The sequence below is a fragment of the Eucalyptus grandis genome, chromosome 8 (assembly GCF_016545825.1).
Source record: "Eucalyptus grandis isolate ANBG69807.140 chromosome 8, ASM1654582v1, whole genome shotgun sequence".
Classification (NCBI taxonomy): domain Eukaryota; kingdom Viridiplantae; phylum Streptophyta; class Magnoliopsida; order Myrtales; family Myrtaceae; genus Eucalyptus; species Eucalyptus grandis.
In genome coordinates, this window is record NC_052619.1 from 60998212 (window position 1) to 61012489 (window position 14278).

The following is a 14278-nucleotide window of genomic DNA, read 5'->3' on the forward strand; positions in this document are numbered from 1 at the left end:
TGGATCGCTTCATCAATCTCTAGAGAGGTGGCACCTGAAGAAACTACTTAAGCCCCAACAAAGTCTCGATGAAAATGCATTCTCGCTTCTGGTTCCATTTTTCCCATTAAGTCACACTTATTTCCAAAGGGAGCAACAAGGAAATAATAATAATTATAAAAAGTGAGTAATCATATAAAAATGGTCTCATCCTGAATAATTGAGTCGGCATGGTCCCCCATTTCCCCATCTTGTCGCCGAGCTGTGACCTTATTCCTGGGTTGGTCCACGTTCTCTTCAATCATGGAGGCTTAGCTGTTTATTTTATCTCTTAAGATGGAGCACAAGTCTTGAAAAAAAATAGAAATCATGACAAAAATATACCTAAATGGGTCATCTAGATGGCCCAAGGCACATGGCCTTGCTCCCCCCACTGTTCATGGATCTTGTCCAATTGTCAGATTTTAATTAGTAAAAAATTAAAACAAATTAGTAACATAAAATATAATAATAATTATAATAATAATATGGACAGGCAGGTACAATACAGAGACTCATAATTTTTCATCATTTAGGACAAAATACATGGCATTACAAAATGGAGGGAACAAAAACAACCAGTACAGCTACAACAGTGAAACCAAAAAAACCAAAGAGGTTACACATGAACATGTCTTATAAACATATAACCCATTTCACAGGTCCTTTTTCTTCCTTTTCCCTAACAGGTTTTTTTTCCAGTACTTTCTTCTCAGACTTAATTGAGATCAAGAGGAAAAGAAAAGAAAAGAGAATAAGGGTAGGAAAAAAAGAGAAAGAAAGGCATTGATAAAAAGAAGCATCCAAACTCCGCGCTCGATCCCTCTCGAGCCGGTCTGATTTCCTCCGTTTTGGTGACGATCACAAGCACGAGGGGGACTTTGCCATACCTAGACACGTCGGAGCCGGGGTCCTTCAGCTTCTGTTCTTGCACTTCTCTACTGCTCTAGGTGCTGCAATCGACCAGTCAAAAACATACGTAAGCCAAATTCATCCGGGTTGGCCATGAAAAGAAATAAAAACGTAATCTCGAGCACATCGCATAATAGGGGGTACTAACCAAGTCCGATCGCCTCGGATCCTTTCATGATCCTCAGGCGCTTGCACGAATCGACAAACATGCTGCGATTAGAAAGGAAACTTAAGTCAGTAATTATCATTCATGCATGGTTTGAGATCATGCACAACTTTATCTCAATCATTAGATAGATGAACTGATGAAAGAGGCACTAACTCCCAAGGCACATCTCCCACAAGCATCCAATCCCCATCCTTATCCTCATAAGTGGGGACATAGTCAGAACCATTCAAGAGGTCTATCAACTTGCTCTCATTCATGAAGTCCTTCATCCCTCCAGACCCACAGTTACCTACACCAAGGATAGAGAGAAAAATACCCAATTGAATTTCAGATCTAATCAATGAAATTTTACTCATCCTTTATTTTTCCACCTAAAGAGATAGAAAATTTAATTACCAATGGTGAAAGAGCTGAACATCTTGGCCAAGGCATCAGAGAGGTCCTGATAGCTCTTGTACAGCTTAAGGTCGACCTTGCGCAGATACGGCGCACCGTCCATGCTCACTTTCACGAACGCCGCACCGCTGGTCGCGGCACTGTTGCCACTGCTGCCACCCTTCTCGGCCTCGTCGGAGCCGCTCTTCTGGACGGCCATGATGTTCTTCCGGAACGATCGCACGGGTGGCCAACCCACCACTTGCGCCCTGTGGAAAAGTCAAAGCGCCCACGTCACATGGTTTGCAAAATATAAATATTTTTTCACCTCTATATTCGGATAAAATCCCAAACTTGAGCGGAACATCATGGATTTGTCGATTGGGCATCGGGTAAATTCGATGGAGGTGTTCCTTTTTTACTTTCGGCCTATTTGTTGGATTATTATTTGGTGGTTTAGGAGGGGAAAAGAAGTAGAAAAAGCAAAGATTCCAAATGTTTTGTACTTTTCCCGTGTCTCCCCGACAATCAGCCAAAGCCACAGATGTCAATTCTATCAGGACTGCTTTCTGTGAGGCTTGGAATTGATGCCGATTTGCAAAAAGGCAAAAAAAAAAGGAAATATCCTCGCGAAAATCAACTTCTTTCATGGAGATAATCAACGGATGTGGATGTGGAATAATCATTCAAATTCAACCAAGAAAAGGAGGGGGAAGAAGAGAGAATTTTTTCCTTGCAGCCGAGACCCGGTTCCTTAAATTTTGTCCTGATGAGGAATATGAATTAGGTTAATTGGTTCGATGTTGTCTCATGATTCAAGAAACCCGTACCAGATTGCAGGTCATGGTCATCACCAACTCCTTCTAATTATGCAAGAACAAGAGGAAACCCTCTCTCTCTCTCTCTCTCTCTCTCTCTGTGCTGCAAAACCAGATCTTCATGCAATGATGGGGCTTACAAACGAACACGACCTCTCTTCTCTCTCCCCAGAAAGCTCGCACAAATTCAGCTTAAAAATTATCTTTTGCCTTAGGATCCACCATCATAAGCGGAAAAAACTTTGAAATTGGAGTTGCTAATCAAGCAAAAAGGAAGAACTTAAAACAACTTACTTGGCAGGGGGCTTTGCCACCTCGCTGGAGCTTGAAGGAGGAGGAGGAGCCGCAGCAGCAGCAGCAGCAGCGACGCTCTTCTCCTTACCGTCACTGCTGTTCATCTTCTTCTCCGCGGGGGCCGACGCCCTGATCTTCTCGACGCTCCCGCCGTCTTCCTTCGAAGAGAGGTTGAGCTTCAGATCGACGGTCTCCAAGAACACCCGCTTCCCGCCGCTCCGCGTCGCGCCCTCGCCGTTGCTGCTAACCCCCGCGGGCCTCCCCAGCCCCAGCCTCAGCTCCGTCTCCTCGAAGTCTATAGTGAACCTCTCTGCAGTCTCTGCACTCATGGTGCCTTTCTTTTCTGCTACTATCTCTCTCTCTCACCTTCTCTGCTCGATTAATCGCTAACCCCACCCAAATCACCAAGAACCCACCAAGAAACCTCCGTTCACTCCCCCAAGAAGGCCTCAAAATCCCACCTTTCTCTCTCTACTTCTCTCTGCCTCTCCTGTCTCTCCTCGGTTCTTGTTTTTGACGGGGGCCGCTTTGTTTTCTCCTGTTCTGCTCCGTTTTTTGCTAGCGGAAGAGGACGAGGATGAGCAGTGCGTGTGCGCAATAATGTCGCAAAGCTAAAGAAAAAAGTCTGGTAGATGCTCGCGATGACCCCGAAGGAGAGAGAGAGAGAGAGGCGCAGTGGCCTTTTCGACGGATGCTTATAGCGCTGGTGGTGGGACGGCTGGACGGTCGGAGATGGGGACGCGTGGAGGCCGCGGCCGAAGCTGGACCGTCCGCGGCTTGTCGGGGGAGTGACGTCCGCAGTGACGTGAATGGGTGGGAATGATTGCGTGGAGGCAAGTGGACAGGAGCTTTAAGGTTTTGCGGGAGGGGAGGGGGGCGATGGTCGTTCGCCCTTTCCATCTTTGCCTTTTGCCTAGGCTCGGCTCCACCCAAAATTGCTAACAAATTGGTTCATCTTGTTCCCCATACTAATTATTACAATTGCCATGTTTAAAAAAAAAAAAAGCACTTTGAACACTTGCTAAAAAGAATTTTGTATTTAATTTATAATAATCTAATATATGTCTAGATAAATTTTTTCATTTTTTACTTTTTATTTAATGGCCATCTTACTACTCGTTCATTTTTAAACTTCTTAAATCCCAAATGCCTAAAACTATTATGGCACTTGTGTTGGGTGCTGACATGTGAATTAGAACGCAATTCTTTTCATAAGCTTCTGATATTTGGATAGTATAGATAATATTATCGCAAAAGTAAAAAAAAAAAAAAAAATTAGGATTTTGCTTTTGTTTAAATGCAGACAGATATGCCCTTTAGTTTTCAAAACATCAATTACAAATCTCATTGGAATAGTCGATGCATCAAGAAATTATGTGATTTATATAATTGGGTACTTAACACCTGCTAATAAAATTATTATTAGAATAGAAATGATAAATGAACTTACTTTGGAAATGTGAAAATTTTCATTTGAAAGTAAGTAAATTTCTTAACATGTGTATTTCTCCAACTCCTAAAATGTATTATTGAGTGTTATCATTAAGTTGACTTAATTGGTGCCTTATGAACATTTGTTAATAATCCCCATTATAATAATAAATAAAAAAATTAGAGCATAACTAATTTCGTGAAAAGCGTACTATCCCTTTTTTCCTTTGTCCCCCATATGTTTCCCATTAAATATATAAAAAAAGGAGATAACCCAAAACATGTTACGCAAATATCTTTATGACCAAGTCATCGTTGGCGTTCTTTTCAAGCCTCGAGTCGTTATAAAATAGGTCGTAGGTCTAAAAAATCTCTTGCTTTGTAAACCGAATTTACACCCAATATACATTATGAACAAAAAAGTAGGTAAGCATGTTTACAAGATTTGCATGCTGAGACCCCCATTTTGATGCCATACATGTTATATAAGCATTTTACACCTAACTTTCAAGCTTTTAGAAAGCGCACCGAGAATGTACATTTGTCATAATTAAGTGTATAGGGTTGGGACCATCAATCGACGCCAAGACCAATCTTTGGTAAAAGAAAGGTCTGCATCGACATAATCACATGAAGTCCCTTATTTCATTAATCATGCATTGTCATGTTAATCAACAATCTGGATGAAAATATCATATTTTTAAATGAATAAAATAGTATATATTCGTGCCTAATTTCATTAAAAAGAATCAGTGCTTTGCCTTCATTAAAAGGTGTATTTTTGGTTTAAACCCAAAGAAAAGGTGCTTTTTGAATATAAAGAATTCATAGTGTTACATGTGATTTCTCATCAATTAACTTTGATATATATTTAATTTTTTTTGCATTAATAAGATATGGTTTGCATGCTCCCCATGTTCATGATTGATGCCACACCGTGGGCGGTTTTATAATGCAATTTGCCAGGATTCTTCCCGATTCTGTGGTCAGATTGATCGTCATTACAATTGATTTAATTCTGATATTTAATTAACATGTTGCCTGAAATTTAGGAGGTTGTCCAACTACACCCCTTTATTATATGCAAGAATATTCCCTGTACCATAATGCAGTCTATAGTATATTGAAGAAATAATATATACTTTAAAAAACATATGATAATCTCTTCTTTTTCTTTTTTCTAATTTCTTTAGTCACCTTTTTAGAAAATGTCTCCGTTTGTTTAGATGAGACCTCCATTTTAGGGTTCCATATGTGTTGTGGAAGTTGACTAATGGGAAGATTAAATCTGAAGTTATGGGATGGTATCGCTCCTTTTGATGCGAAATATGTGTAAAGTAAAGCTTAGTCAATGAGTTCCACGCTTTGACTTGACATTATGTTAATTTGGAAAAATTATTCAATTCTTCGTAAATTTATTTTATAGATGCCAATTCAATTTTAGAATTTTTAATTTTGTCAATTTAATCATAAATCTTTACATGAATTATACAAGAGTCATTCTGGTCAATTTTCGCCAAAAATTAATGACGAAAGGATCCAATTATTGTCAGTTGGCCTGTGTAGCACATTGTCAATCCAGCTAGCAATTTGCGGCAAAAATTCACCATTAGAATTTCGAATAAATGTTTAAAACTAATTTGATAAAATTATAAAAAAAAAAAAAAAAAAAAAAAGAGGATTGAATAGATATTCGTTCTAAAAGGTTAAAACCGATTGAACAATTTCCCTATCAATTTCAATATTATGCAAATTTTGTAGTTCAGGATAAAATACGGAGAGAGAAAAAGGACTCATCGTCAAACAAAGCATTTGCTATTGTTGCTTCTCTCTCACATGATATATGGACATTCTTTGTGAATACGTCATTTAAGTTCCATTTATTTCGTGGAGAATAAAAGATTAAGGAAATATTTTCTTAAAAATGATTGTTTATATCATTCAATAAAAATGAATGAAAAATACTTTTATCATCTATAAATATATTTTTTTCTTGATTAATAATTAGCGATAGGAATGGTTATTTTTAGAAATCGTCCATTTTTTCTTGAAATAAAAAGAACTTTTATATTTATTCAATTATTATATAAAAAAAAAAAAAGTTAAGATCATTTTTGCCCCTAAAAACGACAAAAACAATGGTATTTGGAACTTAGAAGAAATCAAATGAAACTGTGATTAGATGTGTGCGTGTCTCTCTCTCTCTCTCTCTCTCCAAGATAGATCATGGTAATAATTATGCTCCATCATGATGATCCGATCCTTATCCTCCTTACCACTTTGGGTGGTGACCACTCAATGCTTTCACATCACGAAGCGCTCAGTGTGCCACTCCCCTGTTCGATAAAAATGGCAAAAAGCATCAATAAGCCTCTCCGAATATATATTTATCCTGTTAGATGCCCCAACAGGGGAAAAAGAGAAAAAAGAAAAGGAATCGTGGTGAGAGATTATAGAACAGCTCCAGCATAAAATATTCTCCCTCGAGGTGTTGTGGACATAAAAGGCTATAGATTCAAGCTATACATCGAAAGGAAAAGTGGAAATTGGAGAAATCGAATTAAAATAAGAAAATCAAAGAAAAATCGCCGTGATTTTTTATGAGTATTTTCAGCATATGTTTATTTGAAGACCCAACAAAGTGAATGGACAAATTCATTTAGAATTGCTGCATCTTTTTTTTCAAATTTAGCTTGAAAACGGCGCATCTTCTCAATAGGTTGATTAGAACCTTTTAATTTGATGCCCCCGTACTTATCGGAAGAAAGTTATTCCCAAGATCACGCTTTTACGCCAACAAAAATTGTCCTCCTTTATTGGTGCACTTTGTCATGCAACATAAGCACCATTTCACAATGGTCGACCATGTCAACGGTCAACATTTGACAAACATGTTTCTTTCTTCTCCAAAATAAAATATATAAACCCATATAATGTAAATACAAACATCAATCTTACTAAATCTAATCAGTAAACGTTTATGCATGCATTTATATATATATACAACACAAACTTTCTACTTGCTGAATGCAAATTGTTTGGTTTATGTTAGAGAGACCCTTTTTCTAGTTTCTTTAGGACAAATATTTGGAATAGATAGTTAAGTTTTTGTTTTGGTAATGACACCCAGACGTGCATAATTCGAACAGTTTTGGAATTGAAGAGATTTGGGAGAAGAATCGAATAGCTAGAAAAGAGGAGAAAATTAGAGAGAAAAGATGGAAAAAAAAAAAAAAAGGACTGTCGAGGCCAAACTCAAGCATTTGTCCAAGCATTGCTAAAGAATCATCCAACGTTTTGTTTTCTTAATCAACTCATTCTTTGATTATAAGTAATCTAGACAAATGTTTAACTAAGAAATAGCTCTTACGAAAAATACATATACAGATAAAAAATTTAATTCGAAGGTTTGGCAGCTTTTTCACTATATAGGATGACATTAGGCAATCTGGTTCGTGCTCAAGTGATTCATTTGTCAAATCAACGGAGTCCATAAGGCGCAAAAAGAAAAAAAAAGGAAAGAAAAAAACTAAAGAGTAAAGAATATCTTTCAAATAGAGAAAATGAAACACTAAAAAATAAAAGAGTGACACCCGACTTGGAATGAAAATGATTAAACTTTATAAAAAGTTAAAAATTATAGTATGGACAGATAAAACGAGATATTAATTCACAAAGCAAATCAATTTCTAAAAACAATAAGCAATTTAATCCATGAACGGGACATATGGAAATTGGATATGAAATGGTACTCAACCCAATTAGTCAAACCACACATATAGAGGAAGCTAATTAACTAATTCTATATCTAAAAAAGTCATATGTTAAGTAATGAATGTCGAATTTTGACACAAGGAACACTTTGAAGTTTAGTATATCGAGAAGCGTGCCCAATAAGATTGCATTGCATTTTAATGCGCGTTAAACAAATGATTTGAAATATTTTCCTAAAAATAATTACTCTCGTCGCTTATGGAGATAATGATTTACGAAAATGTTTAAATATAAATGATTATTGATAATGAAAAGTATTTTTTATTAATTAATTATTTGAAATGATACAAGTAGTTATTTGTAAGAAAAATGTTTTTTAAATCAGGCATTATATAAGGAATAGACGAAAGCTTAGTATATCCATTTTTTTTTGTTTTTGTTGAAATACATCATTATCCTAAGCCCGTGCGCGTTACCGATTCAATAATTCAAAAGTACCACGGCAAAAACCTGACCGTGGGGCGATAAATTGCCGACCCATTTTAGAGAAAACATCGACAGCAGAGTTTTTGCTACAGTAAAATCAATTAATGGTACCTTAAGAATTGCTGGCAAATGAGAAAACACAGACAGCGACGGGCGAGGAGGGCGACTCCTCCTCCTGGCCCCATCCCCTAGCTCCAGTCCAAGAAATCATTTTCGGGAGAGGGGCCCGTGCTAACCAATCAGCAGTCAGACTCGCTCGTGTGGGAGGGCAAGATGCGGGCCCCAATCTCTCTCTCTCTTCGGTCTTCACTATCGACATCGCCGACCCCACACGTGTTGACCCCTCTGAGGTGAAGATAAAACCCCTTCTCCCCGCCCCCTGTCAACATCCGAGGAGCACCGCACGTGTGGCATTCGTGAGGTCGACACTGAAAGATGTATACATATATATATTTATATAGATATGCACGTATGCAGACTAGACACAGTGTATTTACCCTTCTTGGGCTGTCTGCGTGTTCTGTCGCGGGGGGAATTAGGGTTTTGCAGGGCCGCGAATGGTGGCCACGGGACCCTGCGATTCTCGATCTTCATCTTCACCTTGCGTTGCTTTCTAAATATATATTCCGTGCCGTCCTTTGGCTGGGCCTTTCTCGTCAGAAGAGAACCTTTTCGCGTGCATGCATCCATGGAGCCGTGTTAAAAGCTGCTTGGAAACAGAAAATGCAAGATTGGAGTACGATGTTGAGTCGACCGTCAGAGTTCTTGTCTTGTTTTTCTCGCTTCATTTGAAAAAATATTCAGCCTCAATTCTATCGACCTTATCACACACCGATTTGGTGATGCAAATGCACCGTCTGATAGCTTCTTAGACTTGCCTTTACCCTGTCAAGCATAGGCTTTGGATACAATCATATAGAAGTTCAGCGATGTAAATGAAAATGAAAACAAAAAACTTATAGAGTATCTTAGTTTTGAAACTTGTAGTGGGTAAAGCGGTTTACGCAAAGTTTAGATTAATCACCTTAGATCATCATGGTCTTGAAATCTTATGATAACGATCAATGGCTTTTCAGGAGACTAAAAGACAAGCTCCTTTGCAAGTCCATACCATAGCTCCCTCTATTGCGTATATATAGCGACGCTTTAATTTAAAAGTTAAACTGTGTAGACTTAATATGATTGATGTCTAGATTGTATGCTTTTATCAAATCGCGAGTCACTCAATATAAACCTAACATGAATGATGCGACGCGAGGCGTTTATAAAAATCATATTGCACGGGCATGGGCTTTCAGTCAATTTTAGCATGGCGAAAAAGTCAACAATCACTAGTCACGTTCGAGAATAATTTAATCAATTAGGAAGTCCGGGGTCCTTGTCCCTTAACTGTTTCCGAAAGACGAAAGCGATGTGTGGATTGAATGATACATAAAGGTGCCTCGTCAAGACCCAGTCCCATCGGATGTCGTAGCAATCGATAACTTGCTGGCTACTGTGGCGGTGTAGCGTCTCACGAGTGAGATTGTCCCCCTCCCACCTTGCAGAGATTTAATGCGAGCGCGATAAGGAGAAAGACACGATCGAATGGAATTACTGTGTTCGGCGCGTTTGGACCAGGAACGTATCATCATTGGTCCATATGAATCATTAAATTGTACACCTAAGTTTCGACGTTTATTAAATCTAGCATCTCGCATTCGTTTTCCTCCTGTGTCTGTGTAGTTTATATTCTTGGATCCGCAACAACTCGATGTCCAACCATGCTGTAAATCGCCCGTGATAATGAGGTTGATGTGGGGTTCAAGTTGTCTGTGAAAAGACCGAGAACTGACCTAGGGTTTAAGTTGAAGCATATTTGATCTGAGTGTTTTTAAGCAGGTTCAAATGCATATCTGTTGTTTGGAAAGTAAAGAACTCTAGATTAAACCAAGAAGAAGTGATCAAAACCTTATGCTAAATGCATATGTTGTGAATTTCGTTTACTAACATCTAAGCTTTCAAGAAATTTTTTATCTAATATGGTATCAGAGCATTAATCATGATTTTAAAACATACCACTCTCGCCATGTTCATTGCGTGTCCTCGCTATTTTGTCCTTTTTGTTTTATCTTATCTAGTCGTTTTGTCTGATGTGATTATACTCATACTCACTATTCGAAAGAAGAGTTTGATATAGAAAAAAAGTTTGATAACCCCATAAGCTTAATTGGGTGATTAAACGTATGGATTGGACTTAATAGATTTCGTTTTAAAATCTCTACCACTTAGCATAACTGTGAGGACTCTACACCCGTCAATCCGTGAGTACATCCAAACCCAGTGAACATGAATGAGGTCGCCTGCCTACATTCATGGAGAATGGTCAAGTCGAAAGTTTCAAGTACCCAGATTATAAAAGAGAAAAAGGAAAACAAGTTCAAGAGTGGACAATAATAGCATGTGTATATACTATATATACATATATACATACATATCGATGTGTTATGGCATTGCCACATGCGCATGTACACAAGATACCTAAATAAGGGGGGTCCAAGCAAAAGCATGATGGAATAGGTAGGGTTATGAAATAGCTGGCTTTGCTAATTATTGGATGAGGAAGGGAAAAAACACAGAGACACCGAGCAGAGAGGAAGTTCTATAGCTAAGAATGAGGTGTGCACATGAGTCACCACAGGATCAAGAACCCCAAAAAATATATTCGTGTTGGGTCTTCCCTAAAACACCAAGCTTTCTTGCTTCTCTTTTGGGGTTTCCGAGGCCACCCGCTGCTTTCCACTTGTGTAAGTGCGCAGCAACAATGTCACATGCACCTTGCCCATTCGATGCCTCATTTGTAGGGCCTAGCTTTTGTATTTGTAGATGTAGATCGAGATCGCGTTCGCATCCCGAGCAGTAAATGAACCGACATGCAAATTGAAGATCACTCGAGTAGGTCTGGACTTGGATTGTGATCGACCGGACGGGGTCGGGATGCCGCCAAGGACAAAAAAACGAACGGGAAGAAGGTTAATTATGATCAAATTTGAGATAGTCTATTATGTAAGGGTAACATATCGCAACCCTCCCGTCGCTTAGCCCCGGAAAGCCAAGAGAGATGGAACGAGCACGTCTGGTTTCACTTAGGATTCTCCATAGCTCCAGGCGTGCCATTGATTCCAAGGTAAAAAAGGTGAAAGTTCAGGACCTCAGGACAAGGCCCTCGTCCATCCATATGCCCAATTTGCTTAAGCAAAATGCATGAAAATGCGGGAGGCATCATGATAAACATGATTATGTTCCGCATTGGGACAAAACAAATCCAGGAAAACCCCGATCTCCTCGATCTTGTACAGGGGCGAAAACAGTGGGAGCAGAAAGGAAAAAAGCAAAGTCTTATCCCCACGATCACGCGAGAATTAGCTTTTTTAGAGCGCCCCTCTTTTGCTAGCCACTGGGTTATTTTACTATGCACGATGATGATAGGGCCAGATTCGTGTACGCCGCCCCGTGGGTGTCGTTGTCACTATATTTCCTGTACATAATTAAACATTTCGTTATGTGTATATTTCAGAAATAATTTTTTTGGTGATCGCTCGAAATTATAACGATGGAGACCCTTTCTAAACTGCGCCTTATCTGCAAAATCCAGGAGCATTATGGCCTAACATGGTGCGTTTACTTTCTATGGTCCTAAAACATATGCTATCTCGACTTGATTCGAAGAAACCTTTATAGAAAAGAAAAGGGTTAAGGAAAAGATTAAAATATCAGTCTTGTAGTTATAGTCCAACAAGATCCTAATTTTATGCTAATATGGGAAGCAAAATAATTTCTTGTGAGAAGAAGCCGTTGGCACTTTATTTTTTATACGGATCCGGGTCGACTGTACATAATTACCTTGATTAAAGTCAAATTGTTCTTTGCAAAATAAAAATGCTCCTCATTGAGGACGAGAATAAGTACCCTCCGTTTTGAAAATTTAAACATTAAGGGAGCAAATGTTGACCGGACCGGGGCAAATAACAGCCGTCGGATTGGCATTTGTTGCAAGATCCGAAGGCCACCGTTGATCTGATCCGTGGATTCCAGGCAAGAGCTTCTCTGCCATACAATGCCTTGCCCATCAACTACAACCCATGTGGGGTTCGACCCACATGGAATCATGCACCCACTTCGCCCTTGTTCGACCCAACGGCCCCGATCCGTCCTTGAGGAGCCAGTTGGTGGATCTCGGCCGTCGGATCGGGGGCCACCAAAGGGTTTTTTTTTTCTTAATAAAAGAGTGGTTGGGAAATTGTCCCTACCTTGTCCCAAATAACGTTGACAAATTGCCTTTATTTTGCTGTTCTTGGGACAAACACCACACCTGCCCATGTCCAGATTTGGGCCTAAAATTATATTCCCCACAATAATAAAGGGAATCCAAATATGAGCCATATAAAAAAAAAATTATTGATTTTTTAAATAACTTTGTCAATTTAATGTCACAATTTAATTTCGTGTCTCTTTAATCAACGCATCCCTTCTATAAAAACACAATTCATGGCCTTAGGTAACCACTGGCCTAACACGAGTTTTTCTCTCATCCTAGAAAGAGCAAAACCACAATCAACCAAAGAGGAGAAGGAGAAGCAAGAAAACAAGTTAGGAATTGGGATTGAATTGTTTTGTGCATTTAGCAATAGAGATCTTGCAAGCTTTGAGAGTGAATCAAGTTGTATGAAACATTGTTGAGAAATTTTGTCTGAGGGAAAGGAGAGAGTATAAGATATGGCAGCTCAAGGAGAGGATCTCAACCTCGAAGCGACGGAGCTCAGATTAGGGCTACCGGGCACGGTCGAGTCGGAGAAGCAGCAAGCGCCTTTGAGTGGGCGGAGCATGAAGAGGAATTTAATTGATGTGAACAATGAGTACGGGTCCAATGAGGAGGAGTCCAATGGGTCGAGTGCCCAAAAATGCGATAAGCAAGATGTGCATCGGCCATCTAAGTAAGCAGAAACAATTTCCCATTTCTTGCTCTAGCAAAGAGAATCAAATCCCATCAAATATGATTGAACTGATCTAATGGTTTTATGGATATTCTTTCTTATTTAGGGCACAAGTCGTGGGGTGGCCGCCGGTCCGATCCTACCGAAAGAACTGCTTCCAAAAGAAGGCGGAGGGCGAGTCGACCGGGGTTTTCATCAAAGTGAGCATGGATGGGGCTCCATACCTGAGGAAGATTGATCTGAAGCCCTACAAGGGCTATTCAGATCTACTCAAGGATTTGCAGGACATGTTCAAGTTCAAAGTTGGTAAGTGTCAATAAGCTGTCAACAAGGACCCCAACTGATTTTAACTACTGAAACACAAGCAACTAGGGTGCTAATTGCTTGGCCTTTTGCATAATTTGTGCAGGTGATTACTGTGAGAGAGAAGGGTACAATGGATCAGAGTTTGTACCCACCTATGAAGATAAAGATGGTGATTGGATGCTAGTTGGAGATGTTCCATGGAAGTAAGTTTCTTTAATTTTCTTTACCTTCTCCATTGTCATTTTTCTTCAATTACAGCCCTTCCTTTTCCTCTATAATTAATAATTGACTTCTTTTTATTTTAAACCATTGCAGCATGTTCATCACTTCTTGCAAGAGGCTTAGAATCATGAAAGGGTCATCAGAGGTTTAAAAGGGCTCGAAAAATTTGATGGGCATGGCCTTGCTGCTTTAATCAAGAAGACAGGGCTTTCCAAAGCTTGGGCTATCGGAGATTTGAATCTGGGAACATGATTTTAGTTTTATGCCTCTCCCAAATGTAATTATGGGTAGTTGAGTATACTTCCCGTGATCATTGTACAGAGAAAAAAATAAAATAAAAGACTGCTTCTGTTTTTTTCCTTTATGATTAGAAGCAAGAGGTTTGAAATGTACAGATCTTGTGTGTTGTGATAATTTCAACTGTCAATTCCATCGTTCTTTCTCAAGAAAATATTCTCACGAAATCCACGCATCCTGTCCATGGCTGGCTATGATTTTGGAACATCATCTAGTCCCACAGTTTGGTCTTATTTTCTTCTCTCAGAGAATGGGATGAACGA

General features: G+C 39.2%; 2 protein-coding genes across 2 annotated transcripts; one reads left to right on the forward strand and one right to left on the reverse strand.

Annotated features, from left to right (window-relative positions):
* Nucleotides 1-484: 484 nt before the first annotated feature.
* On the reverse strand, nt 485-3264 carry LOC104415430 (auxin-responsive protein IAA16). The gene is made up of 5 exons (XM_010026712.3): nt 2587-3264; nt 1496-1743; nt 1253-1388; nt 1079-1140; nt 485-971 (listed from the first exon to the last, which is right to left on the reverse strand). The coding sequence occupies exons 1-5, from the start codon at nt 2913-2915 to the stop codon at nt 934-936; spliced, it is 813 nt and encodes a 270-aa protein (XP_010025014.2). The 5' UTR covers nt 2916-3264; the 3' UTR covers nt 485-933.
* Nucleotides 3265-12739: 9475 nt separating this feature from the next.
* Nucleotides 12740-14005, forward strand: LOC104415431 (auxin-induced protein 22D). Its single transcript, XM_010026713.3, has 4 exons — nt 12740-13190; nt 13297-13496; nt 13600-13699; nt 13812-14005. The coding sequence occupies exons 1-4, from the start codon at nt 12973-12975 to the stop codon at nt 13867-13869; spliced, it is 576 nt and encodes a 191-aa protein (XP_010025015.1). The 5' UTR covers nt 12740-12972; the 3' UTR covers nt 13870-14005.
* Nucleotides 14006-14278: the final 273 nt, after the last annotated feature.